Source organism: Macrobrachium rosenbergii, chromosome 32 (assembly GCF_040412425.1).
Source record: "Macrobrachium rosenbergii isolate ZJJX-2024 chromosome 32, ASM4041242v1, whole genome shotgun sequence".
NCBI lineage: Eukaryota > Metazoa > Arthropoda > Malacostraca > Decapoda > Palaemonidae > Macrobrachium > Macrobrachium rosenbergii.
Genome location: NC_089772.1, coordinates 11345956 through 11373784, shown reverse-complemented (window position 1 = coordinate 11373784; position 27829 = coordinate 11345956). Strand labels below are relative to the sequence as shown.

The 27829-nt window shown below is 35.8% G+C and overlaps 1 protein-coding gene across 1 annotated transcript in view; it reads right to left on the bottom strand.

The window, feature by feature from the left end:
* Positions 1–535: 535 nt before the first annotated feature.
* LOC136855672 (gamma-tubulin complex component 3 homolog) overlaps positions 536–27829 on the bottom strand; it is a 34987-nt gene continuing 7693 nt past the window's right edge. The window contains 15 exon segments of the mRNA XM_067132926.1: positions 536–3906; positions 3992–4123; positions 4983–5108; positions 6896–6918; positions 6921–7115; positions 7272–7407; positions 13048–13252; positions 13629–13821; positions 15745–15896; positions 16213–16406; positions 18723–18890; positions 19221–19442; positions 22969–23087; positions 26949–27077; positions 27289–27463. Coding sequence (XP_066989027.1) covers positions 3733–3906; positions 3992–4123; positions 4983–5108; positions 6896–6918; positions 6921–7115; positions 7272–7407; positions 13048–13252; positions 13629–13821; positions 15745–15896; positions 16213–16406; positions 18723–18890; positions 19221–19442; positions 22969–23087; positions 26949–27077; positions 27289–27463 — 2343 coding nt within the window. The 3' untranslated portion in view covers positions 536–3732.

The following is a 27829-nucleotide window of genomic DNA, read 5'->3' as shown; positions in this document are numbered from 1 at the left end:
TGAAAAGGTTCCAATCAGTAAGCTAGTGGTACCTAGAGTGACATGGAGTAACCCCTTTACAAAAAAACAAAGCTCATGAGACTACACTTTGTGTGCTATAAAAATAGCACTAAGGAAGAATAATATACCACATTCAGAAAGCATTATTACTCCAGTGGCATGAGAATGTCCCAAGGAATGTTGATACTTGTCCCAGTCCATGGTTCAATAGAGATCCCACATAGGTAGATGACGCAAAGTCAACAGCCTAATATTTGATCATTGAATCATTTACATCTTTGAATCTCAGAAACTTGCTTCCTGATGGCTAATATGTGTAGATGCAACTAGGTACTTGTGATGCTTTATTTATCATCAGTTACATCCAAGGCAACCTTTACAATGGAATAGTCCCAACTTGTATATATTAATTTTAATAGTGCTTTTCCTTGGTTGACCATGAAGCTCTTATAATGTGAACTTTCAGCTTGTGTTAGAGGCTAAATTCGTGACCCTAACCATTTTTTTTTTCAACTGGCAATACTGTAGAAAATTGTTTTTATTTTTATTTGGTGTGAGCACCACTCTGATGTGGTGTTCTGCAGGGTAGCGTTCTGGACTTTTATTGTTTATAATTTTACAGATGTTAGAAAATTTTATAGTACACTACATAGATTATGTCCCCATCTTTGCAGTTACTTGAAGAATCTTTATGTCACAGATGAGATTGCCAGTTTTTTTTTTTCCAATGATCTGATTTAACCCTTTGCCAAGAGTCATCTTATTTGGCCATATTCAACAGGCTTCATTCTAAAAGGAAACTTCCATCAGCACCCTTAGTAACTACACCCTACAAACCAGTGCATTCATCAGCTCAGTGGTCTGGTTAAAATCATAATACTAATAAAAAGCATTAGTATCTGCTTCTTGTCCTATCACCATGTTGTCACACTACCCTGTGCAATAAATTTTTTCATAAGTTTCAATTCATTTTACTGTTCAACTGCAGAACAGTCTCAAAGGCAATGTTATGATGCTGATGATCACAAATTTGTGAGATTGTACTTCTACTTTACCATGCATCACTGCCTTAGTTTCCCTTACATGTTGTACTGTATATGAATGTACAGTATATATTTGTTTTCTTCATTTGTCATTATTGCTTTTTTCCTTTCTATTTTCCCATTCATGACCTATGGGCATTCTGCTCTATGGAAGCTTGCTTTGAAAGTAAAAGACCTTTTACAATTGGCCACAAGACTGTTGTCTCGCATGACCAATAATGACACATTTTTTAAGGCAAAGGAATGATTTCATGAAGTGATATGGTTACTTGAAAAGCCTGTCAATAGTAGAATATAAGCCAAATTTGTCAGTTCAAACTAAAACATTTAGCTTGGTAAAAGGAAAGTTAGAACATAAGCCAAATTTGTCAGTTCAAACTAAAACATTTGGCTTGGTAAAAAGGAAAGTTTATACAATTTTCTTTTCATTACTTAAAAAGACCTTGTGGCTTCTTAAAGAATAATTGCTGTGGTTGCTAGCATACTATTATTTTCATTATCAAGTAGTTAAACCAGACCAATGCAAAAAGAACCAGGTGTTCCTAAGAGCTGAGCCTTTTCAAAACTTATGACCTCTGCTAGGTGTTTGTAGTTTGTAGGAGGATTGTAACCTCCAGGTGTAAAAAACTCATGGGATTTCCTGCCAACTACAGGTATATAAATGACTGCGATCTGGCATTATGACAAAATGTCATCTTTCTTAACCTTTAACAGCTGGATGAGGCAGATGATGTGTCAATCCTAAACTATGTTATTAAATAAAGCAGGTGCACATGTGGTTTAAAGTCATTCTATCAACTTTTGGTTGTGCTACTATAGTCTATGAGATTGTGAATCTTTGTCTAGTTGTTTTGTCACCAGATTTATCTACAGAAGCCACTGACAGAATTACACGAAATTACCTTACATTTTTCATGACATAAACAAGACACATTCCCAATCCCTCCACCATTCTGTATCCAAGCATCTCTTGACATATTCACTGCCTGAAAACATTGCAAAGTCATTGTTTTCAACCCCTTCACCAGTCTGCAGTCACACTGTTCCCCAAAACAGCTGTTGCTTGTCTTCCAAAGGAAAAACTGAAGAATTTGTCTCTTGATCCAAACAGTAATCAATACAAACATGATTATTTAGGCCAGTATAATCCATTATTCAATATTCATTGTCAGTTGGGATCATCATTTTCAGTAAAGGCCATACACACCAATTAATCAACATTCAGCTTATTAATGGTAACATCCAGTTTCAATAAAAGGTGTCTTATAACCATGTAACATTAAGTAGAGAAGCATGGTAAGCATGCTTGTCACAAACTTCATTCATCCAACAACCTTAGGTTTCCACTGTCAAATTCAAAGACTTATCCATTTCTTTAAAGAGAGAATAATGAAAATTGTTTCCTTAACAAAAAAAATTGCTACCTCCTGTGATACGGCAAACACTCTTAAATCACCTCCCATATAAAGACAGTTCTTGACGAGGAAATAAGTTCACAGTGATGCATTTTATAAAAACGTACGAGAGATTTCGAGAGCCTTCTTGGTTCTCCTTTTCAAAATAACTTGTACCATAGGTGACACAATAACTTTCTATTTTAACTTCTGACCACACTAAATACGTTTGTGTTTATCGAGAGTTTCCCACGATAACAATCACGACCTCCTCTGGATGAAGAAAATACCATATTTAAAAGATATATAGTAGCTACATCATCAACAAGACTACTACAAGACCTTGCTTGCATTTGAGAAAACCATAAGTGGTCCACAGATGATAAAAGCAGCAGGAGTTTTTCTTGAAAATACCTTTCAAATATGAATATTAATTTATGCAATCACTTGGTAAAATTTGAAAAATTAAAGAGTCAGAAAAGTATGAATGGTAAAAAAAAAAAAAAAAAAATAAAAATTTACCACAGAAAACTGCCAGGAAGACAGGATTACTGCAATCTTTCCATCACCAAGGCCACACAAATGAGGAATCTAACCTGACTCCTATTTTTATCACCTATCTGTATTTGCCCTTACAAGATTACATAAGTGAACAAACAATATAATCAAACAATATTTAACCTGCTACATATATAGTTGAAAGGTATTTGTAATGTAAACTTCTATTTGTGAATTACCAGGATTGGTAAAGGTAGCCCAAAAACCAGGTTACTGGATGTATTAGTCTTAAATCTCAAACGTTGTTTTCTTTGGTTGAAAAATATGGCTAAAAAATTTTCAGCATCATGAGAGAGGACAAATGACTATGGTACACTAGCAACAAGGAGGAAAATGTAACCAGCTAACCATTTTCATCACATATACCAAAATTCCATTAGAAATATGAAATATATACTTAATGAGCTGGGAAACAGGAAGCCTACCATATATATGATAAAATGTTAAGCATGAAAGAAATACTGGCAAAACTACTTGCATCCCTGCTACATTGTACTAAAAGCAAATGCTGAATGCCAGTAAATTTTGATTGAAAAAAATTCAAGATTTTAACTAGGGACTGGTACATCAGCTAAATATTGTCATATCCTACAAATAAAATTAATTGTTTGCTACACTTTTCCTTATTAGCTGAATAATCCTTGTCTAGGAATTTGAACATCCAACTGTGTGTGTATTTTTAAAGTATAAAATTAATATCTTCCCTTACAAACCAAAAGCTTTTACCGTAAACATCACTACTGTGTAAAGGATGTACCCAGACTTTTCCTCTTGTGCTGGTAAGTCAATCTTTGATTAAGATGGTGGTCACGCTGATGATAGTACAAGTTGAAGTCCAGTCGTGTGCTAAGAAGGTGAAGGTTTTGGTCATCATGTTGTGTCAACATCAGCAAAAAGGTCTTGACCACAGTCTGCAAAAGACAGTATATAATTACATCAAAGAAGTCTATAATTTCATCATTTCAGGACTCGTGTGTGTTTATACAAATTACTCACCTGGTAAGTCCGAGTACAAATCTCTAGGTCAGTAATGAAGTTACGGATAACTTTAGAGAAATCCTTCCTTCGCTTCTTCTCTAATTCCTGATGCTCTCCAGAAAGGCCAAAATCACCACCTTCAGTTCTTGCCTACAAAAAGAAATATAGCTCATTAGAACAATCTCTTTATATAAAACTCAACCACATTACACTGAAGACTACTAATTACTTAATTCCCAGGTTGAATTATTCTTAGTGGATTAGAAGGGATTCTTTCTATAAATGAAGAACTGATAATGTTATTCCATAAGCAAATTATGGGGGTTATAACTCGTGCCCTGCAGAATAATGCCATTTTTTTTTCTAAATCCCACACTAACTGAAGCCTTTGAACATATATTAGTAAATATCTGAATGCCCGTGTTAAAATGAAACATTTACTTGCTATTCCCCAACTGGAGCTTGACTACTACAACTGCACAATCTTTGAGAATGGGATTAAAGTATCCCGATAGTCTCTGGATGTGTACCACCATACCCAAACCCCTCTCTACCCACGTTAGCTGTGACAGACGAGGCATTGGCTGCTGCCTAGTGCAGGGACAACAAAGTTATGTACCAGTGTAAACCTATCCATGACCTAAGTGGAAACTGAGCTCGGAAGCGATACGGTGGAAAGGTGTCAGTAATACTTTGGTTTACAGTAATTCAAAACGAGGAAGGATGAAGCAATCAACTTTTTGCAACAATCATTTAGAAAATAATGGAATCAAGTTCCCCACGTCACATAAAAACATCAGTAATAATTTTAATTTTGTAGTTTGCATGCCTACTACAAAGTTATAGATTAAGTGAATTTTATGGGTACCACAGTGATACCCACATCTGTCAGTCAAGACTGAACCCCAAGCTCAAATAAATCTTAACCATCAGTGGGAACAAATCCAACAACATCTAGGAATCCTTCCCAGAGTACATAAACAGTACTTAATCGTACAAATTATATTACCTTTATGTCATCTCTGAAACTTTTCCTTGCATTGACTTCTGCCAATACAGCTGATGATAGCCTTTCTTGTAGACACTTCAATTTCTCTATTAGGTTGTACACAGAGCGAAGATGTGTCCGTAGGTGCTGTCAATTAAGAAAAAATATGATTGCCAAAGCTCGTGATTAAAAGTAGATTTAATAAATACCATGTAAATTTTATGCAATTTAAACAGAAAATCAGCTACAAGTTGAACACATGCTGTTCTAGAAACAGCAGCTTCAAAATCTTTTAAATGTTTAAATCTTTTTAATACTTTGAATAAAGATGTGATGCTCATGTTTTGTATAATTAAAATTCATTACTTGCATAAGAATCAAAGATATACAGTACAAGTCATTTATTTTGACACTAAAACCCATTAATTTATGGCTGCCTTCACTCTCAAAAAAAAAAAAGAATCCTACTAAATATCACATCCCTCTACTGGCAGAAAATAGTCATTCCTGGTGTGCCTCAAGTCTGTAGGTTTTCGTTAACTTTACTCTGAGAATTTTACTATTTCTTGCATTTCCTTTTGTTGTTTTACCCTATTTTGGTGATGGTTTTTCCTAAGTTACATTCAAAGTATATTAGGTGTTATTTTAGCTTCCCAGTGAGTGTCTGAAGCTTTACAGCTGCTGATGCTGCTACTCTTATTGTAGGTCGCCTTTTATAATCTGAACATGCTCTCTATTAGTAAGAAATCAGTACTTTTTCATACAAATTTCAGAATAGTTTAAATCAGAATCAGCAGTGATACCTTGGCAGCTCAATTATGTTTTGCTTGATAGATTTTCACTATTCTTTGCTTTCATTTTAAGATAATGTCAAATAACTGCAACCAAGTGATCTGTTTTGCATATTCATAAAATTTTGAATTTTTCTGAGTAGCTTATTATGATTATCGTCTCAGGTTGTTACTGGAATTATTACGTGAAGGATTTATGATTATTGCACTCAAGGCTTATCTTCACTAACTTAAATCTTTAATGGAATTTTGTGATAGAATTGATACAGTATTTGGTTAGAATTGATACAGTATTTGGTTTTGATGTCTACTTTAGCCATTTCAGCCCTCTTAAAGTGATCAGTTATGCTTTTGTTAAAATCTTGAATCCAGTGGACCTAATAAGATCCAATATTAACTTTGTAGTTGTATCCACCATTCCTTTATTTCACACCATAATATTTGAATGAAATTCACTGGAATTCATTCATATAACTTGAATGTCCCATGAGTAACAAAGTTCTATGAGTGGGGTGGGGGAGGGTACAGTACTTGTCCACAAGATTTTAGGAAGGAGATTACTGCTGTTATTCCCTGACCTCCCCAGCCCAATTCATCTCCCTGCAATTCTGGCCACATTTGAGTTCATGAGACTGGATGGTGCTGATACCAATTAGCAACATTTATCAAACATCAGCGCTTGCAGGCATTGTAACATTAGTTGTCCTCAGAAGTGAAAATAAGTGATAGGAATTCTCTTGCTTGTCATGGGTAAGTTTAGGTTCCACTGAAAGCAATATCCTAGAAAATAAGACTTGATGGCAAACATTTCAATGGGAGCAGTAAGATTCCAACCTCAGTGATAATCAATGTAAGACAGCAATTTCTTGTACAATATCAGGATTGCTTTAAGATTAGTCTCTATTTTCATTATATTTACTATTCCATAAGTTGACAGGTAACATGCTGACCACAATTATAAATTCATTGCCATAAGAATTTATAAAATACAAGGAGCACTGCCAACCATAGTGTCAAAAACTGATAGCTTATTTCATAGCATCCTGTGAAAGGTAATAAAAGTATCAAACATAAATATAAAAATAACACAGTAAGCTAAATGTGCAGAATTATAAGTGCATTTTTCAAGGCAGAGCCACTTACCTTGGAATCTTTATCAAGAAGGATCCAGCAACTATCCTTTTCAAAAACTCATTATGTGCTGCAATTACATCATCCAGTGACTGAGCAGATTTCAGTTTAGTCATAAGTCCATGCCACGAACATTCCATGACCTCGAAGGCCATGTAATATTCCATCTGATGCACCAAATGAATAATTTCTGTCGTTAGAAGCTGAATGTGATGAAGGGCTTTACCCAACTCTGTAATCAAACAAAATGGTTAGTGGTAATTCAAACCGTACAGTAAACGGGTGTAAGCGTTCTGAAAAAATATATTTAACCATGCTTCTCTCTTCGAACTTTCTCTTATTTTCAACTTCAATATTCAGTTATTTGATATTTTCAGTTACATCTTACCTGGAATATCTCTACACATTTTAGAGGTGGCTGCCTGTTCTTTCCATATGTTGGATAGCATCATCTCCATGCGTTTGTCTTTCCATAATGCATTGAATAACATCAAGTACTGACTCATACAATCTGCAGTAAATACCTGAGGAATGATCAATAGAAACACATCATTTTGTACTTAACGAAGGAACTCATGCAAATAGTATTCACAAACTGTATTCATGGTACAAAATGCTCTATAAGCAATGCAATCCAAGACACCAGCATTTTACATCATAGTGACAATGGAAACTGTGTGCTCATCTTGAAATATCACAAGAAATAATTATACAAAGAAACCCTCTTCTTCTAAGATCCAGAATTTTTGAAGATCTAGGATACAATGTCTTTAATATAGGATCAAAATATTATTGTGAGAAAAGAGGCGAGATAAGGAAAACCTCATGTAAGAAGCCAAACACCAACTAATAAACAATTTGGTGTAAATTAAATACAATATCTCTGGTTCAAAATCTCGAGTATTAATCCTACAACAATGGTATAATGTAAAAACACTTGGGTAACAGTAGTCATGTTTAAATGAGAGGTTAAAAACAAATATTTAAAAAATGGGTTCTAAATTTGATATTAATTATTTCATTACTGATACACTTTACTTGGAGATAAAACATGCAAAAATAGGATTTTGGCTGTAGGATTATATCCTATAGTCTCTCTCCTGAACTAATTTGTAAATATAAATTTTGAATAAAAATCTACGTACTACTTTTAAATTTAAATTAACTTTATCATTAATAATACCTTCATTGTGAGATAATCGAGGTAAAAAGAGTATCACAATTAGACTTCAGGTTTACAGACCATAAACTAGCCATGAGTGGCAAAATCCTTTGGAGGGTGCATGCAGAATTTTGAATACCAAATTATCAAAAAAGCATATTGGAGCAGTAAAAACAAAGTATTCTGAGTAGGCATGGAATTCAACATAACAGAATTTTTACTGCAGTAGTTTGTTTTTTCCCAATTAATTCCTGTTATTTCGTTACCCTTTACATGTCTTAACCCCTTGCATCCAGACGTGATTATGCGAGGCATAATAACAGCACTTGGCATTCAACCCCGCCCAGCTCAGGTGAGAATTTATACTTCAGGCAGTGCAGTTTGAACGAGTTTTGCAGAAAAACTCAAGAAAGAGAAATTCTTTAAGCCTTTACTTAACACAAGCAAGTAAAGACAAACTAGAGAGAAATTGTGTGGGGTTGGAGCCAGTACAGTGTTCTGATTTTAATGTTTTGATACACCAGACACTGAACATTATGTATATTATGTTTGTTTATTTCTGCTTCTTTATTTTTTTTACTAGAGCCATTATCTGTTTTATTATTACGTTTTCATTTAATAATTTTCATCTAAATAAAAATGTTATTTGGAATAAATCCCAACCTAGCAATAAAATTTGCTATTAAATTTTTAGGGGAACCGTGTTTTATGTGCTAAGGAAACTGAAGTGTCCCACTTTAGGCCTGAGTGCCATGGGTCTGCCCCTCATGATTTATCAAAGATTTGGGGCTTTCAAGGATCCAATCAGCAATACCCTTGATTAGTCAGATCTTTCTCCCTATTAAATAAAAGAAATAACACTTATTCCATCTTCATTAACAGTACTGTAATTTATAGAGAAAGTTTTTAATCTGCATGAAAATTTAATTTTTGGATAATAATTTTCAAGTGCTTCAGAGATTCTCGTGGTATTGCTAAAAATTTACAAACATATCACCATGAAAAAACCCACATTTGGTAATGATAATTTACATTTTCAGATTTGTAAACAGGGTAAAAACAAAATGGTTGTGTCAGGACTATAGAACTCTTCAGAAGACCCAGTCATTTTTCTTTTTATTCTAGAGACCAACTACCAATTACACATTAATATACAAAAGGGATATTTTTTCAATAAATGAAATATAATCAACATTGTTAAAGTCTTAAAATTCCTTAAACATCTCACATCTCTTGAGAAATGTTTCTTAAATGTAACATCTCAAGTTATCAGATATTTTCACTTATGTATAATCTTACTTTTGTATGCAATTTCAACCTATTTGGTCTCAAAATCTTATTTGCCGTGTTCAGTCTTTAACTACATTCCAGCTCAAAAGAACCTGTACTTGATATGTTTGTTCAAAAATATCTGAAAGATTCAACCTTACTCAACCTTACTGATGATTTTTCCATCTGTTCTTTCACCTTATTTGTGTACTCTTTTGCCCTCATTACATCTGTTTATCATGCAGGCTTTGTGAATCTTGAGGTGTTATGTAGATTAAAGAAGCATTATCTGCATATTCTAAGTCTATCAAGTTTTCATCATTAATCAAATCTAACCCTCTTCCATCATTAACCATTTTTACGCTATAAAATTTAATAGAAGAGAAAACAGCAAAGATAAAACATTCCCTTTTAGTGCCCAACTACTTACTGCAAACTCACTTGGCAAGACCCCCATCAACATTAACTTAGCATCTACTTCATGCATAAATCATTTCAATAAGCTTTACATGTTTCATGGGAATGCAATACAGTGATGCAAGACCTTCCATAATATTGGCCCATGGATGCTGTTAAATGCTTTTCCATAATCAGCAAAAGCCACCAGAAGGGATTTTTAAATTCCTTACACTGTTGCACAATATGTCTTAACATACATATTTTATCTGTGTAACTCATGCCTTTTCAAAAGCAGCTTGCTCATCTCTTAAGCTCTTTATAAACTTCTTTCTCTAGCCAATAAGGGGTAGAGAGAAATTAATGAAATGCTTAGAGATTATCATCATTATTCTCAATATTATTACAAGTGTGAGATAAAAAAAAACTAAGAAATAATATTATTACAAGTGTGAGATAAAAAAAAAACTAAGAAATAATAAAGAAAAATATGACTAAATAATATTATATAAGATGAATAATAAATAAACAAACCATAAAGTGAAACTCGTATCTAGGTGAAGGTGAAGATAGTCAGTAGCTCTGCCCTAGGAGAGACCATACTCGTAACACAAATGGCAGGAAATGGTCTGCCTCCCTGAGATACAGCTGCTGGGGACTATCAGACCATAAAGCACATCTAGACAGTCCTGCAAGAGAAGCTTCTCTTGCAGGACCTGCTGGATAGTCAGCAGCCATGAAGTAGAAGTGGCTTCATGCCCTTACTGGGAATCTAAGTGACCTGACATAGAGTAAACCAATCTGCATACCACTCAGCATGTGGCCATGACTGATCGAGCTGAAATGGAAAGGCATCCATGCATGTTCCGGGGGTTCCATGAGTACTAAAAGATGTCCTCCATGGCAGCCCATGGATCCATGATGAGAGAGCTGAACAACAAAACCTTCTCGTTTACTTGTTTACCTGTGTGGCCAACAGATTTATCAAATGTGATCCCAAAAGCTTTAAAAGCCTTCCATTTACACGATGTAGAGATCAATCCATTCACACAACCTGTTCCTGGCAACTGACCGCCTCATCAACAACCAATCCTGGGTATCCGAGACAGTAATGTGCTCAAGGCAACCAATTCACCAGAAACAGCAGCAGCAGAGAGGGGTCTCCTACAGAGATCCCCAAACCATGTTTGAGTCCTGGAACTGAACAATACCCAAATGTTCTGCAAATGTACAATAAGAAAATTTACCAAGCAAACCAAGAGAGGCCACAGTGCCATCAACAGCTGAAGGACCACATCACAACAATAACAGCTAGTGACACAAGAGTAGGGGGCAAAGAACAAATGCAGTCCAATTATATATCAGCTGGTCACCTATCTCACCACAAGCAGGGAGCATGAGCTGAATCTCCTCCAGCCTGACCGTTCTCCCCCTATAAAGACCAGGGAACCTGAAAAGAATGAGCAGTAATAGACCCTACTGACAATGCAGAGACTTTGAGCAGAAAAGAATTAAGCCTCATGAAACACTTGCAAGTGGTTTTTACCTTCTTGTGCTTGGGAACATAGTTTTCCCACTTTGACAACGACCTGGAAGAGCACACTTCACAAATTATGTCCGTGGTACAACTTTGGCCCCTGAAAAAGTGACTGAAAGAAAGATCTACAGTCAAGGGCAACGTACAGCATCCACACAATCCTCTCATCCTGAACAACTACACTGCTCACTCAGGCTCTTCTCACTTGAACAGCCTTCCATCATTTTCTGGGCAATCAGTGTTCAAAAGCTAATTCAAAATAACATGCACCAGTCACATCCAAACTTCATCCACACTCATGCAAGTACTTTCCAAGCCTTAATACAGTGGCTCCACAATCGAAAACAAATCTGCGCTTGTGACAGCTGAAGAAAAGTGAAATTTACAGTTGGATGAGTACAGGAGTAACCCCAACACCTCATCTAATTAATTAAGATTCCAGCTGATGCTGGGCAACACTCCTATATAAAATATGAGGGTTTATATTCTCATAGAAACAAATATATTTTACTTTGTTTTCAAACTAAGACATGAGTTATATTTTCTCCCTCTGTTATTGGAATACAACTGCACCTTACAGACATGCAAAAACAAAAGTAAAAATAAAAATATATCAATATCTGAACTAGTGGTAAATATAGTAATTATTTCTGAAAGTGGGATGAAAAAATAAATAATCGTACATATGAATCCAGGAATTATTTGTAGTAATTGGCTGGCAAGTGCTGAGGCAATGTATTATAACAGTAGGTAAATCTATATATTGTTAGTGGCTACTCAAAAAAAATAATCTCCATTGTCTAGTCTGATTCAAGTACAACTGCAAATGTTGGTAACCCTGGCTGACCAAAAGGACTCCATGTCATATACAGGAGGGTAAGGCACCATCAACATGTAGCATAATACTAATCCAAGGTTTGCAAAACAAGTTTTGTACCTTCATACTGTAGTGCATGTATTTACTTTTTAAGCATTTAAATGTACAGGGAGTCCCCAGTTTAAGGTGAGGGTTCCATTCTCAGCCTAGCACCGATAATTATGGTAAAAAATGGTGTTTACGACATTGTAAATCCCAATAAACCGCTTAACCGACACTGAAAATTACTTACTATTGGCAAAAATCTTGTCAGTGACATTGTTAGCCAATCGTCATGACACTGAAATACCGATAACCGACACCGCCGATAAGTGAGGACTCCCTGTATTGTCTTCTCTAATATAGCCACAGCTTTTCTTATTCATATAACTTCAATATACACAGGCCTTTGCATAAGAAGTTCTTTGCAAACTGAGTTTTATTCCACCATAAATCTACTGTATTACTATAATATATTTAAATAGTTAAGAAATACACCTAATGATTTGCTTGGTCATTACATAATTTTGGATACTACAAAGTAAGTTATAAGATTACTGTAAGCATGATATTCAGTTCTTTCTAATATTGAAATTTCCGTAGGACAACAAGACTACCTTAAGTATATCTTATGTCAGTAAGCGCTTGTGAAAGAAACAAAACTTCTCACGCGCTGAAAATACAATAAATGTGACGAGGTGCTTAATGAGCAGATTATGGTTGAGGACTGGATGTTGGGAAGTACACATGAAGTGAATAATTCTGCAGCATACCAAAAAAGGACTGGAGAAGCACAAATGTCACATCATGCTTTTCAACCCAAGTCATGCCTCAAGATTTTTGTATCAATTGGAACTTCACTCATGAGCATACACAGTTCCCCATGCTGTAAAATTAAGAAAAAGGCAGTATTGGAACATTCTTATAAAACTTATTTTACTTACAGTTCCAATGGGACCATCAACATGGTAGTGCAAACTGAACACGTCCCAGCCAATGTCCCCGGCAGAAACTTCAAGTAATCTTACATCCAAGCGCTTAAGTATGTCTGGTTCTTCATACTGGGCATTACTGGCAGCAACTGCAGTCTCTAACAGTGATGACAGATTGTGTGGATACAAGTTTGATGCAGGTTTATTTAACTCAGGACTGGAAAATAAGCAACAGTTCTCAGAATCTGGTAACTTGAGGTCTTGAGTTCAAACTTCATGTGAACATTATGGAAATTGTAAATATTCAAAAATTTTCAGGGCTACAAAAATACACTATCATAAAAAAATTATGTATCTTATTTTACTAAAAGACTCAAAATTTGTTGAGATTCCTACCTAAATTCAGAAAAACCATTAAATTTCTCATGAATATCTCTCAGCCATTCCAAAAGTACTTACATGTATCATGGTTACTGTTGGGGTGCTAAAATGATTTGTCTGTACTGATAAATTACCATATTCAGATAAATATACCAAATATACCTGGTATAGTTTAAAAGACAAAGCTTTAAATATTTTTTTATTGCACTCACCTCAATATTTCCATGAGATAACGGACAAAATCTCCCTGACCCAGGAGTAAATAACGCCGCAGTGCTCTTAAGTGAGTCATAAATTTGTGCTGAGTGAGAATTTCCTCAAGGACATGACGAGAAGTTTCTCGGAAAGTAAGACTTATCAAATCATCTAACTGACCACTGTCATCTTGTGTAAACAAAGACTCCACTGTCAATGAAAAATAAAATGATAATGTAATGAAAATATCAGTATATAGTATATATACATACTAAAAATGAGGAACAATCACTTCAGAACACTACTAGAGTTACCAGCCTTTAACAAAAGTCTTCAGAAAAATATAATGAATGACTAAAGACAAAGTTCACTACTTTGTAAAAACACATTCTTAGGAGGCAGAAGCAAAACAGTAATTAACACTTAAGGGGAGCGCTCTTGCCATGAGGCCCAATTATAAAGTAAGTGCTTGTTGCTGCCTTATGATTGAAGGGATTTGCTTCAAATTTTTACCACTTATTCTACAACTAATAATAAAATTCTCTCGTGAGGAAATTTAGAAATTCAACCTCTAAGTTTTTTTTTCCGTTGAAGAAATCATGACGTCACTTTTCAAAAATATTATGCAGAATAAATACTTTCACTCAAAACTGAATTTGCCGACACCAAAATAAATATATGTACTATGGTTATACTACACTGTAAAAGTTTCACAGAATTTGCTTCAATCTTCTTGGAGAAACAAGAGTTTATTTGTGAAAAAATCAAGTTTGAGAAAACAGCAAAAAAAATTATTGCTTATTCAGTATTAACTATGAAATTATGACAGACAGAAAGCTGGTTTTTGCACTAAAACTACTTAGTTATGTAAGAAATATGCCATGAAATTTACAATATAATCAAATGAATAGAACTGTGCTCTCTTGATTTATGTTACCTAAAATTTGCACTTATGGAGAGTGCCGACGCCATAAGGCCCCATTATAAAGTATATGATGTTTCTACCTTATGATTGATGGGATTTGCTTCAAATTTTTACCAATTATTCTACAACTACAGTAATACTGGATAAACAAAAGTCTAGTTTCAGTCTTCTTGGAGATCCAAGCATTTAGTTTTGAAAAAAAAACTAAGTTTCCAGGAAACAGCAAGAGACAACTTTTTGGACTCAAGAATCTCGATACAATCAGGCATATCTGGAGCCAGTTAACCCTATATCATAACCCGTTTTCTCTATGACGCTTCCGCCAGAAAGAATGGGATATTTTAGTGGGTGACAATTATTGTTGAATAAATTTTGTTAACAATTTTACATACTTTTTTTTTACCATCTGTTGTTCAGTGCTGTACTAGCAATGAACAAAATTGTCCATGAAGCAATCTAAATTTTCTTTTAGTAATAATGTTTCAAGATATGTTTATTCACACATAAAACAGTCCAAAAATGTGTACAGTATATCTCAAACTTGATCCTATCCAGGATTATTCATACAGACTACTACTTTTCTTACAATTTCTCTTTCTAGCGATGAACAAAATTGTTCATGAACCAATCTAAAAAAATTTTTTTTAGCAATAACATTTGAAGATATGTTTATTTACACATATAACAGTCCAAAACGGTGTATAACTTACTTGATCCTATCCTGAATTATTCATACAGATGTTTTTTACAAGTCTTTTTTTACAATTTGTGGTTCACAGTGTCATACAAGCGATGAACAATATTGTCAATAAACCAATCTAAAGAAAAAACTTTTTTTTTTTTAACATTACCGCTTCAGGATATGTTTATTTAGACATAAAACAGTTGAAAACTGTTAACAACTAAAATTCGATAATTCCTCGAAATTCGGCGGTCAGCGCACCCCTTAAGATCAAATAACATCACTGTGCCTACAAGCACTACTCTGGCTGAAACCAACTATAAGAGAATTCTTTGTAATTGGTTGGTCTGTCTTACAGAGCCCTGTTGGGGGACCATGAATTTAATAAACAAAGGCATGTTCAAGAAAATAATTTTGAAAGGCGTCTAAACCACTTCTAATTACTAAAAATTACAAACTTGTGTATATTGACATGTTTTCAACACTCTCAAATTAATGACGGCAAACATAACAAAACACGACCTACCTGTAGTTTGCTGTAAAGCTGCCTTAATCACTTCTCGTCCAGCAATTGGAGCGTTGAAATGGCACACGTTTCTCAAAAAATTGAGTGATTTTCCAGATGCTAAAATTTTTTGTGCTTGCAATTTTGTGATAAAACTTGGCAGCATAAGCCATCTGAAATGTAAAATCAGAAATACTGCATAAGAATGCAAAATTTCAAAACTATAATTAAACTTCTGATACTCATTTGCATCTTTTCGAATTTAGCAAGCATAATCCCAAAATTATTATGAAAGCAACAAGGTGACCAACAGCAAGAAACTCCCACGAAAGACTATTTCACACAGTTACTTGTTATGTGTTATTTATGTAGAGTAACATACACTGTATAAAATAGTTCACAAAATATCCAATATCAAAAGGGTGAAGAATTAATGCCACACATGAATGACTTCAGACGATGATTACTACTACAAATTTAGAGACTTACCTGATGGAATATTTATCATGCCAAAGTTTATCATCAGAAACCATTGGATCAGCTGCAATGAAGAACTCAAGGTGAGGATCCTCTAGCTTGCCATCAAGTAACCACCGAGTAAGCATCCCAAAGATTGGAACAGTTGCTCTAGCTATAATGTGACCCACCACTTTTCTATGGCCCGGATCACCATGATGTAAGTGCTGTAACATTTAAAAATGTACTAAGGTTTTTTCATTTTTTTTTTTGTTTAATAAAATATCAGGAAGTCAGCCCTACACAATTCACTGCCAAAGTAAATCAACACCACAGCTGAATTTCTCTCTTTAACTTACACAATTAAACTGTGAAATACTTCTTACTTCTTAATTCAAAAGTAAACCTAAGAGTACACCCACTGCCTTTCAGTACCAAGAGTGCTGAACAACTAGAAGTGAATTTCATTTATTTATTATTTTACTGTCCACATTTAAATTCCATACATCAACTTATTGGTAAAATATAACAGATTAAGGAGAGTAAATGTCACTTAAATGAATAAATGTTTATTTTTAATCTGAAAGTCAAATACATTTTTTAATTAAAATATTAAAAGATAATTTGTTCACCATAGTTTCAGCTGAATGACATTGAAAGGCTCCATTTATTTCAATGATACTCATAAATTAAAATATCCAACTTATCTAAGTACTTGAAATATTTTATGGCAGTTCATTCAGAAATAATAAATATATGAAATGATGGTTTACTAGACCATACCTTCTACACTTTTTTGTTTATTCACAACAAGCATTCATTGTTTATGATACTGAACACAGCAAAACAATTCTGAGATAAATCCATCTCCATGGGTCAATCTCCAGTTCCTTGTTATATGTCTCATTCAGTATCAGTCTCCTATCCATCGGACCAAGATACAATGAAATCGCAGTGGGTTATAAACTGTCACGCATTCTCATTTGTGGTCAGAATAAGAAAATCCAAGGAAGAAAAAGAACTAAGAACAATCAGTAAAAAAAATAATCATTATGGGGAAAGAGGGGAGAAGGTAAGGGAACAAACGCTACAATACCATAGAGAAATCTGAGCTAAAGGTTTAAACTCTGCCTCTTAACATTGGATATCACTCTAACAAAAGACTGAGAAACCAATCAGTAAAGAATATTGAAATGGTGAGCTTCTGGGAAAAATGCATTACTGGACGTGATGGCGGACATAACGGCTGGCAAAAGGCACTCCTACAGTTCAGGAAAATACTTCAAATAAAATAAAAAAACCGCCTCAGTAACGTTGAGCTACGATAAGATTAAAGCTCTACCATACCACTTCATTAAGTCTTAATAATTGCTCTTATGCTCGCAATTCTTCCAGGAGCCTGGGAAATTCAGAAACACTTTCAAGTTCAATAATACAAAGTTGAATGAAAGACATTACACCATCTAACAATTTGAAATTAATATTAAGATTTTACCATGCCAAAAGCCTATGAGACTAGAGTTTGTTGTTGCCAGAGGATGGTGATTTTTCTTTTTAGCCTGTTTTAGGAGGAGTTTAATATCATTTTACTACCGGAAAACATTTATAGCTCAAGGACTTCCAAATCAGATCCTACTTCACTGCTTTCAAAAACTGCTCTGAGTAATATGAATCTGCAACAGAGGGCTTCAACAAGGCATTCCCCCACTCCTGGTGGGATGAAAATTATCATTAGGTCTCTCTCTCTCTGATGTGGCTTAGCCCAGCTACAAAGTTGATCGCAAGGGTGTCAATTTCTTTTTCAAAAGTTTCTTCCATGAAATCATCAATACTTTATAGTGTCAGGAGATTGTTGCCACTCAGGTTGGAAATGAGTATTGCTCTGATGATATTCACAAATCTGTTCTGGTGATGCGATACAGAGGGCAAATTCCCCTCTTCCATATTTTATGTCTGAATGCATTTGAGAACTTTGGGTTATTTCTTATCTTCTTCATAGACTTGTTTTCTTCTGTTTTCAGATTCTAGAGAAATTACTACTTTGTTAGTTCTGCAGAATTTCCACTCTTATTATAATGAGTTCCATTTGATTCTGATGCTGTCAACCTTAAAATTTTCAGCTTCCATTTTCTCCGTAAATATAAAGTCTACTTGCTTCCCAGTAATCATTCCTAATCTGCTGACATTCAAAGCACCTGATTTCAATCCAATTTGCCTTGTGGCAGTTGACCACCGGCAGACAGAAAAAAGGGCGTTCAGGGTGGCGTTACATGTTATTAGGTATTAATCAGGGAGATGAGGGCTGTCTTGCAATGCTGCCTAGAAGATTACTTGTGAAAATTAAATGAATGATATCTTCTTTTCCTGACTATACTGGCTTCATTCCAAATGTCAACATTACCACCTCCAATTTCCATGTCTTAACCACAAATAAAGCCCACAGTCAAGTCACATCAGAACAGATAATGTAACTCAAGTATTCCTGTTAAACTACTTTACAACAACCACCATAAAACCTAGGACAAAAAAATAAAATCTCATACCTGATACAATTTGGATATACAAGCACCACCATGCTCCATCTGAGAATCATCAACGAGAAAAGCTAGAGTCTTCAGTCGAGATCTAGGTTCAAAAGTCCACATGAAGAGTTTCCGAAGTGTCAAACCTTCAGATGCCTCACTGAGAGGAGTATCACCACTTTCCTGAATCTAAAAATAATACATCTTTTAATGTAAGAAATCATACTGGTATAAAACGTCTCGACAATCATCTAATTCCTTGGGAGCTAGAAAAGATATATGAAGACATGAATGTATAATTTTTTATACCTCCAAACAACTGACTCTAAAAATAACAATATACCTTCTTTCAATGTACGAAATCATATTAATACAAAAAGCCTTAACAATCATCTAATTTTTTGAGCGGCACAAAAGATATATGAAGATGTATTGTAAAAATTTTCAATAGATCCAAGCACTTCAGTTACTGATACATCACATGCTTAATATATAACTGGTAAAAACTTCCCAGCTTACCTGTCTCTCTAGTAATGTGATTAGCCTTGCAAATTCACTAAGGTGTTCTAAAAGAGCCACCACAAGTGACTGATGCACCAGGCCTGATACCATCCTATCTGAAGTCCTCTCACTACTTCTGCTGCTATTTTCTCGCTCACAAAAATTTTTCACTCGTCTATAAAGCCATCCAACTTCTGTCAATTTAAGAACAAGGACCTTCTGACTAGGAGATAGCTTAACCTGAAAAAGAGCAGGAACTTGTCATTTCTAAACCCAGACAAATGGGGGACGGGCCCTGTCCAGATCTTTCCAGGCTGTTATGATAGCCTAGTTTTAGTCTATGGCCTTCTACTATATGGAACCACTTAGAAGAATTTTGGATAACCCCAAAGAAGTTTTATATTTCATGAAAACACACAATTTCATTTAAAAGCGGATAAAATATTTTTATTTTTGGCTAGTGTATAATGGAGACAAAACTCTATTTCTACTTTATGCTATCAGTAAAATCATTCCATCATTTCTTTCCCATGCTTCGTCTTCCACATATTTCAACTCATCTCCTGCCTTCCTTCTCATAGTTCTCATCCAAATATGTCTGTATCTTTTTACTCTTCTCATTCTTCTGATGAGCACACAAGTGCAGCTGACATTATCACGTACAGTAATATTCTCTAAGGGGTTGTGCAAAGGACGTCGACGCCATCTCCATATGTCTCATCTACAATCGAGCTTTAGTAATTTCCTTGTAACATTTCTCACTCTATCCTGCCATCTGCCTCCTGATATTATCAATATAAATTTTATTCTCAATTCACCGTCAACCTGTGATTCATGTCTGTATAGCAATACAGACTGTACTGAAGTTATGCATAGTCTTCCCTTAGTATCCAGTCCTAATCTAACTCAATTTCCCTTCTCACGCCTGTTCCCGTTTTATTTGCTTTTTTTTAGTCTTTCACTAAATTCCAACTCAAAAGAACCTGAACAACACATCACTGTTCCTAAACATTTGAGATACAACCTCATTAATTCTTTCTCAATCTATTATTTCATCTCTTTGTGCATATTATCCTCATAACTTCTGTTTTTCTTAGATTTGAGTCTCATCTCTCTGGTTTTTAATACACTGTACTAAAGAACATTTGTAAATACTATCATGGGGTTTTGCCAAGTGAAACAGCATCATCGAAATACATGTATTGTCTTATCAACCTTCTATTGATGCTCCAATCTCAACTTTCTTTTCCATCTCCAACCACTTTTTTCTTATAGGAGTTATGAGAATAGAAACATTCCTTTGTAACATGGTACTAATTTGCAGCAAATTCTCTTAAGGCCCCACTAAAATTAATTTTGCACCTACTTTGTTCATTGGTATTTTCAATAACTTTCAAATATTTTAAAGGGCATGCCATAATGATGCAAGTCCTTCCACAAATATAGTTGATCATCTTGGTGGTGTAGAAATAATTGTTGCTCAAGTCCACCAACAAATTAATTTGTCATGCCAATCACAAACTCTGGAGAGCTTTATGTGAAACTGAGCACCTTTTTCACAGTTACTAGCTGGCTCCTCTTGAGTAAAATTTATAACAAATCCCACAATCTCTCTATTTTGCCATATTTTGGTGACCAATGTCACCCTCCCTGTACTCCAGACACATTTACGTAGCCTCCTCTGACATAATCCCACCACAACTTTACAACACTGGCAAAATCTTGAACCTCGAAGCTATCAAAATCTACAAGAAATGTCTGCATCAATAAATGGGTACCTCTAAGCACTGGCCAGTGTACTAGCCTTCACTTTCTTCCATATCACAGAAGTTGAGGACAGCACTCTTCAAACTTTAGGCCTCTGTCTCCTCAACAACTATAACATCCAACAAAAAGATGACAATACCCCAACTTGGCAAGTGTGGAATGCCTCCAGGATCCATGAGTTAATACAAACCCTGTGTATCAAGAAACTCATTACTTGGGTTTGCTGGCATGATGTTGGCAAATTAATCATCTCCACACAATATTAATATGGGGTCTTTAAAAATCCATACCCTAAATACACAACATAGGTCATTCCTGAATTGTGGAAAATGCATTTACTGCATTATGTTTAGACTTAAAACTCTAACAAATTATTTAAAATGTCACATGCTCCTACTGACATGTATTCACAGGTATTTAAGAGTATAAGATCAACCTGGGCTTTTTCAGTGATCTTAACTGTACAGGGCAATCTGTTATAGGGAAAGCCCACTTGCTTATATGAATGGCCATATCCTATAGTAATTATTTTCTTTATTTCTTCTATGAACTTTCCAGCAGCTTCAGTAACAGCTGAAGAATAACATTCAGTAACTGTTAAGCTGCCCTTGCTTCTAAAACTGGTTTAACACTTTTAAAGTTAGCTGTTCCAACACTTTCATCACTGTCTTGCATTATTTTAGCTAGTTCAAAGATTTGCAATTTCCCCTTGAGTGTATAATCATTTAATGGGATGCCAAACTTTGTGCAGCATCAATCCATACAAGCAATATACTGTTTATTTTATCCACTACTGGATGCCAATTACAAGAGAAGTCTGCTACTAGCAGAAGCAATAACAAAATGAGCAGCTTTCAAGCTTCTTTTTCTCTGCATACATACAGTAAAATGGTAGATGAAGCCAATCTCCACACTCCCTCAAAGTCTTTTCTTTCACCATGACTGAAATCCTTAACTGCATTTATATTTATGCATGCAACTGCCTTAAATGCTTAGTTAGTTTTTCTGATACCTTAGGATTCATCTGGCTAAATAATGCAGGTAAGAGAGCCTAAGCACAGATGCTCTAGAACACAATTCAAACTTATAGTGGCTACAAAATGAGTGATTCAATTCTCTGATGATTCAATAAGGGCTTGCTACAAAATACACTTGAACACTTTTTTTTTTTTTTTTGCCTTATTTCTAAAATCATGTCTTCAGGTTTTTTGTTTGCTTAGTAAAAACAAAAAAGTAAAACAAACTTTTAAGAGGTAAGGTTACATATATGCATGAATTTAAGCTTTATACGGGCATAAAGATGAATCAGACTGCACGCACACCGATACAGTGGAACCTTGGTTCACGAACTTAATCCATTCCATGACTCGGTTCGTGAACCAAAATTTTCACAAACCAAAACAATTTTTCCCATTGAAATTAATGTAAATACAATTAATCCGTTCCAGCCTCAGAAACTGCATTCTTTTTTCATTTTTGTATTTTTTCTTGTGACAGAGAATATAGAATGAAATTAAAATAACCTTAATTATAGACAAATAACACTAAATTGAAAAAACTGCACATGTACACTGTGCTTTACTTTGGTTGCAGATAGTTGCTGGCACAGGTAGATGGCAGAGGAGGAGAGAAAGCTTCTGCTTTGAAAGGGAATCTCCTGCCATAAAAACACTGGGCAACTCTGTTTTGGGGCTTCCTATTACCACTATATCACTTTTTACTTTTTAGGACAACAAGAGGAAAAGGACCGAATGGCAGGGCAGAGAAGAAAAGCACGTCTCGTTGAGAGTTCGGCCAAAAGTGAACTGAAGAGATTGAATGTATACTGGTTGGATGGGCAGTACTCCTTCCCCTACCATAGGTAACTGTTAGCATAACAGCCTTGCAAACGTTTAACCGGACTTTCCAGCTTCGCTGAAAGTTATCCTATGTAAAGACCGAGGGTTTGTATTCATGTAGGAACAATTATATGCTTATACTACCAATACATCAATCCTACCTTTGAGTCCATTTCATATCCATCCTTCTTTTTGTCCATCTTGATAATTTTCCCCTCAATTCCCACAAATACATACAGCAGGTCACGTACCAGATCTTTCTCGCTCACCTCAACCAGGCCTAGAAGAAAAGTACTGATACTGTAAATATGTAATAACTGTGGCCTTTATGCAAACTTCATCCCATGCCAGCTTTCACTTTCTTATACTACTTAAAACACAGGTATTTTAAGTCTTTAGATTATTACATGCAAATTACTAAAAAATTATTTCAAGCTTTACTCCTCTGACAATGCAAGAATAATTAGAACAATACTTTTTCCAACATGTCAGGTAAAAGCTCCAAAACTTAAAAGAATTGGGCATGTTTCCACTTCTTCCCACCAAAGAGGTTAAATTGGAATTCTTACAGTTCTCGGAAAAACCTAGACTTAACATCATTCTTAGCTCTAAGGCGAAAAGATAAAATAGCATTCCCTTTACAACAGCCGTAAGGAGAGTGCTTGCAATAAATTTATTCTTTTAACTGCTGATAGTGCTAAATAAGTTTCATGGTAAATTATCCAATGGAACTCATTCCACAGGCTCAAAAGAATCTGCAGATAAAATTCAGACGTGTCTAAATTCCAGAGAGAGGTTGATACCAAGTTGTACAGGCTTCAATCTCAATTGATCTCAACACCTTGAGGTGCTGATTGTCAGCCAGATCTAATAGAACAGAGTTGGCCAACTTGATCCAGTTGACTCAGTAGAAAAGAATTCTTGCTCCTAAAGTCAACACCATCCGCCTATAAACACACATGCCCTGTCATTACTTACAGAGACACTGTACACAAGCTGAAACAAAGTGCCGTGAAAAGCAATACCTTCTTTGTCGAGTGTTGATACACCTTGAAGGAACTTGCACTACCGAATATGTACTGGTATGAGACTTTTTTTCTGCACATCCACCAAAACATCTGATCGTTCTTTTGGAAAGTCACTAAAACCATGCTGGAAAAACCAAAATGCATGGGGAGAGACACGTAAAGTTATTCAGTCTCAATGCATCCAACAGTGGGCGCCAATCTCTGGTTGCTTATGGAGCTACGAAAAATTAAGAGGTAAAATCCCCGTGAATTACTGCCTGTTCCATTTCAATCTCTCTAATTTACAACCTCCTACTAAGAATGAGAGACTTCTGCTGGAGAAGACGAAGGAACAGCTATGGGAGACTAAATGGAATCATAAACTCTCCTTCAGTGCCTCCACTGCTTAAGGTTCTGCTCCCAAGTCTCTCCAAGCATGCCAGGAGGCCTACAACTAGCCATCTACCTGAGCCTGACCGCTGAACTGATCCCCAAAAGGTATAAAATAAGACTCATATCAATATATCCTCCCTGCCTGTCTTAACCTGTGTAGCATAAGCCTCTACTGCAGATAGGAGCATAAGTGTTCTCACTCCTTCCAAACCCAGTTAGTATAAGCATGAGAACATTAGCCTGGAGCGTCAGAAATGAGTTTGAACGTGCAAGTTACAAACTATTTTAACATTCTTCCTCGTTAACTTCCTCTGGCGCCAGAAACACTTAAAGCTGGCTTTACGAAATCCCTAAGCTGGTGCCAGAAACACACTTAGCTGGCACCTCAATCTCTCTAAGCTGATGCAGAGAAGAGGCAAGTATACTGACCAAAAAGAGAAGAGGCAATTATACTGACCAAAAGCTCTATAAAAGATAAAAATTTCACCACTCTAAACTGAGACTCTGTTTAGTATGTCCACAGCACTTGTCAGTCTCGAGTTTATCTCTTCATAGGAAAGAGATAAAGAAAACCAAATCTTCAACCGAAGACGGTTGAAACACAGATTAAGCACCTGCGTCACAAGAGGCGGTGCTCCGCAACTTCATAAAAAACCAGAAGGCAGACTTAAAGGGAGCTTTGTGTGCAAGAGTACGAGAAAACTTATGAAACGTGCTCTAATTAGAAGAGAAAGCTTGGGTTCTCTTTCTGCAAATACTTAAAAAGGGCACTGAAATACTCGAGGACATCTGAGACCTATTGTCTATGTGGTCTCTTTCCTCAACTAAATGGCACAACAAAGCACACTGCTCCAGCATAAGCCCATCACACCAAAGATCTACCAATTCAAACTCTTCTTCCACCAGAGGGCAACAGCAGGAGACAGAAAGCAACAGCTGGTGACAGGAGGTGACAGCAGCTGAGTACCTGCATCGCACCTGTGGCTCGATGAAAGGGAGACAGGGAAACGCAGTCTGAAATGACTCGGCCAAGTCCACACTAGTCAGCTGTGCAAAAGAAAACAAGCACAAAAGAAAACGAGGCGCCAAAGAAAATGGGAAATACTGGGAGGCCGAGAGAAGAGGGGTTAGAATGACTCTCCTGCTTTGTCCGAAAGGGAGTCAACAGACTTGAGGGCATTCCCATAAGACACATCCTTAGAAAGCTAAGTAGCTAGAATAATATTTAGCTTGGAAACAACAGTAGATACTGTATCCATGGTAGATTTGGAAAGAGAAACATCAATCGAGGTAGAAGCAAGAGATTTGCCAATAGCCGAAGAAAAAGCATGTAAAGAATGAACTAATTCATTTCAACAGAGAAAGAGGAATAGGCTAGCAGACAAGGATTTAGAATGAGCAGAAAGGCTAGCAGACAAGGATTTAGAATGAGCAAAAGATGAAGAAGATCAGTTAAACAATCAACAGAGTCAACATAACATCAGAATAAGTACAACTCACCACAAACACACTAGCGAAGATGAATGTTTACCAAAGCAATCTTTCAGCTAACGCATTATACGAGACTCTGAGCATGAAAAACGGAGAGGCAGGTGACGGAGGGCGCAGAACCACATCACCCCGAGAACCGACCCAGTTCCCTGGCAGCAGACTCTTCCACCTGTTGTAGGGCAATCCTAAGCTCAGGCTACAGACAGGTGAGGGCACCAACACCTTATCTCTGATAAGGAAATGTGAAAATGATTGCACACTATGGGCGACCCGAACTGGTTTCCCAACCAATTCAGACAAACCTTGTAGGCTGCTAACCTAAATAAGGTTTATGTCCTGTTCTAAATAGGCTTTTCCTGAACTGAAAGGGGAGCAGAAGGCAGAGCTAAAGAGGAAGTCTCAATACTAACCAAAGCATTATCAAAGGAAAAGCCTAAACTGAGTATGGACAACTACAGACAAAGGACCTGGAGAAGGGGGAGAAATGACAATACTAACGAACTTGAGCAGAAAGTCCTTCGAAAATCCCTACTTCCTCACATCTATTCTCAAGATCACACTTTATATTATTGCAGCTGGTCTAAACAGTGTGTATCTCCTAAAACAATCAACATCCTGCTAACCCAGTAATCATTCTTACAGAAGCTGACATTCTTAGCCTTGATTCCAGTGGAGGCATCCTAGGAAAAATAAATGTACAGTACCATGATAGCAGCGAACAGCCATGAAATACTAACAAGTGCCTATGCAAAATGGCAACAAGGAAAATTCTGACAACAGCTAAAACATTCGAAACACAACTGGTGGAGAACAGGTGTACTAGACAGTCATCTGGGCAGCCATTCCATCTTTTGTTTTAATGCTGACTCGCCTATCAGCGCGGAGATATAAGCTATCTTTAACAGTAGGTAAGATTCATCCCAAGTAAAACTGTTTACCATTATAAGTTTACTCCTTTGTCTTGCAAAATATCCAACAAAGGGGATAAGAAAAATTAAAGCAAATACATTTCAGTCTCTGATGTTGTTGGCTTTGCTGCTTTATAATCCTTTTTACTTCACTTTTTCAAGCAATTATTATGAGCAAAATTCACATGCTATCAAGTCCAGCGTAAGCTGGAAATTCAGCATGTTTACAGCGCTTAAAGCTATTACAGTATTTACTTTGCTTTGACATGATTGTATCCTCTCCTCAACCACAAAAATTCTGAACTTTTGATGAGTTACTCTACTAAGGTTACATCTTATTACCTTCTATTTTGGCAGGATGTTTACGAGGGGTTTGTTTTAAGGGTAACTTATCTGCTGGCGTCCTTATAGGAAATTTATTAAGCTGTTGAAGCTCTGCAAACGGTGAATTTGGCTGGGCAGTGGCTGCAGCTAAAGAGCAATAAAAACAATTATGAAGTCTTAAGCACTGACCAAATATCTACAATGCATAAAATGCATTACATAAAGGTGTAATCACTAAACTCTGTTTTATCAAATTACTAAGCTCACAAACTATAAAACTAACGTTCATCTGTAACAATTAAATATATGACAAAATAAAGAATTGGCTGAAGATGTTAAACACAAGATGGCCACATACTTCTATATCTTTCCGCCAGATGCCAGACACGGCTGCTGCCTCCATCCATCCTTTCACAGGTAGCTTGACTATGGTTTTCTGGGATTGTGGCTGGCTTAAGAGGTTTGTCCACATATAGTTTTGGCAACGGAAAACTTTCATCTTCAAGGTGGCCATTAGTTATTCCGGCATTACCCTATTTAATGAGAAGAGTTTCCTGAACACTGTTGTCTATAAAACAAATAGATCTTTTTAGTATAAAACCAACACTTTATAGTAACCATAAATGTACAACAACTTAATATTAAAAAATGCTCCAGAAAAATCATCCACATCTTGCCTGTACATCAGGCCTCCAAATCACCTCTAGCAACAATAAAATAGTTTTTTGTCAAGAGATGGGTTTGTACTAAAAAATTAATTTTATATAATAAATTGGATTTTTTTCCCACCCTCTCATCACTTTGAAGTAGCCTGAATAGCTACGAAAGTGGGAAGACTCTTAGTTGTCACGTAACAGTTGAAAATGGCTAGGGCCTCAGGCGCTGTGAACTCCCCCGAG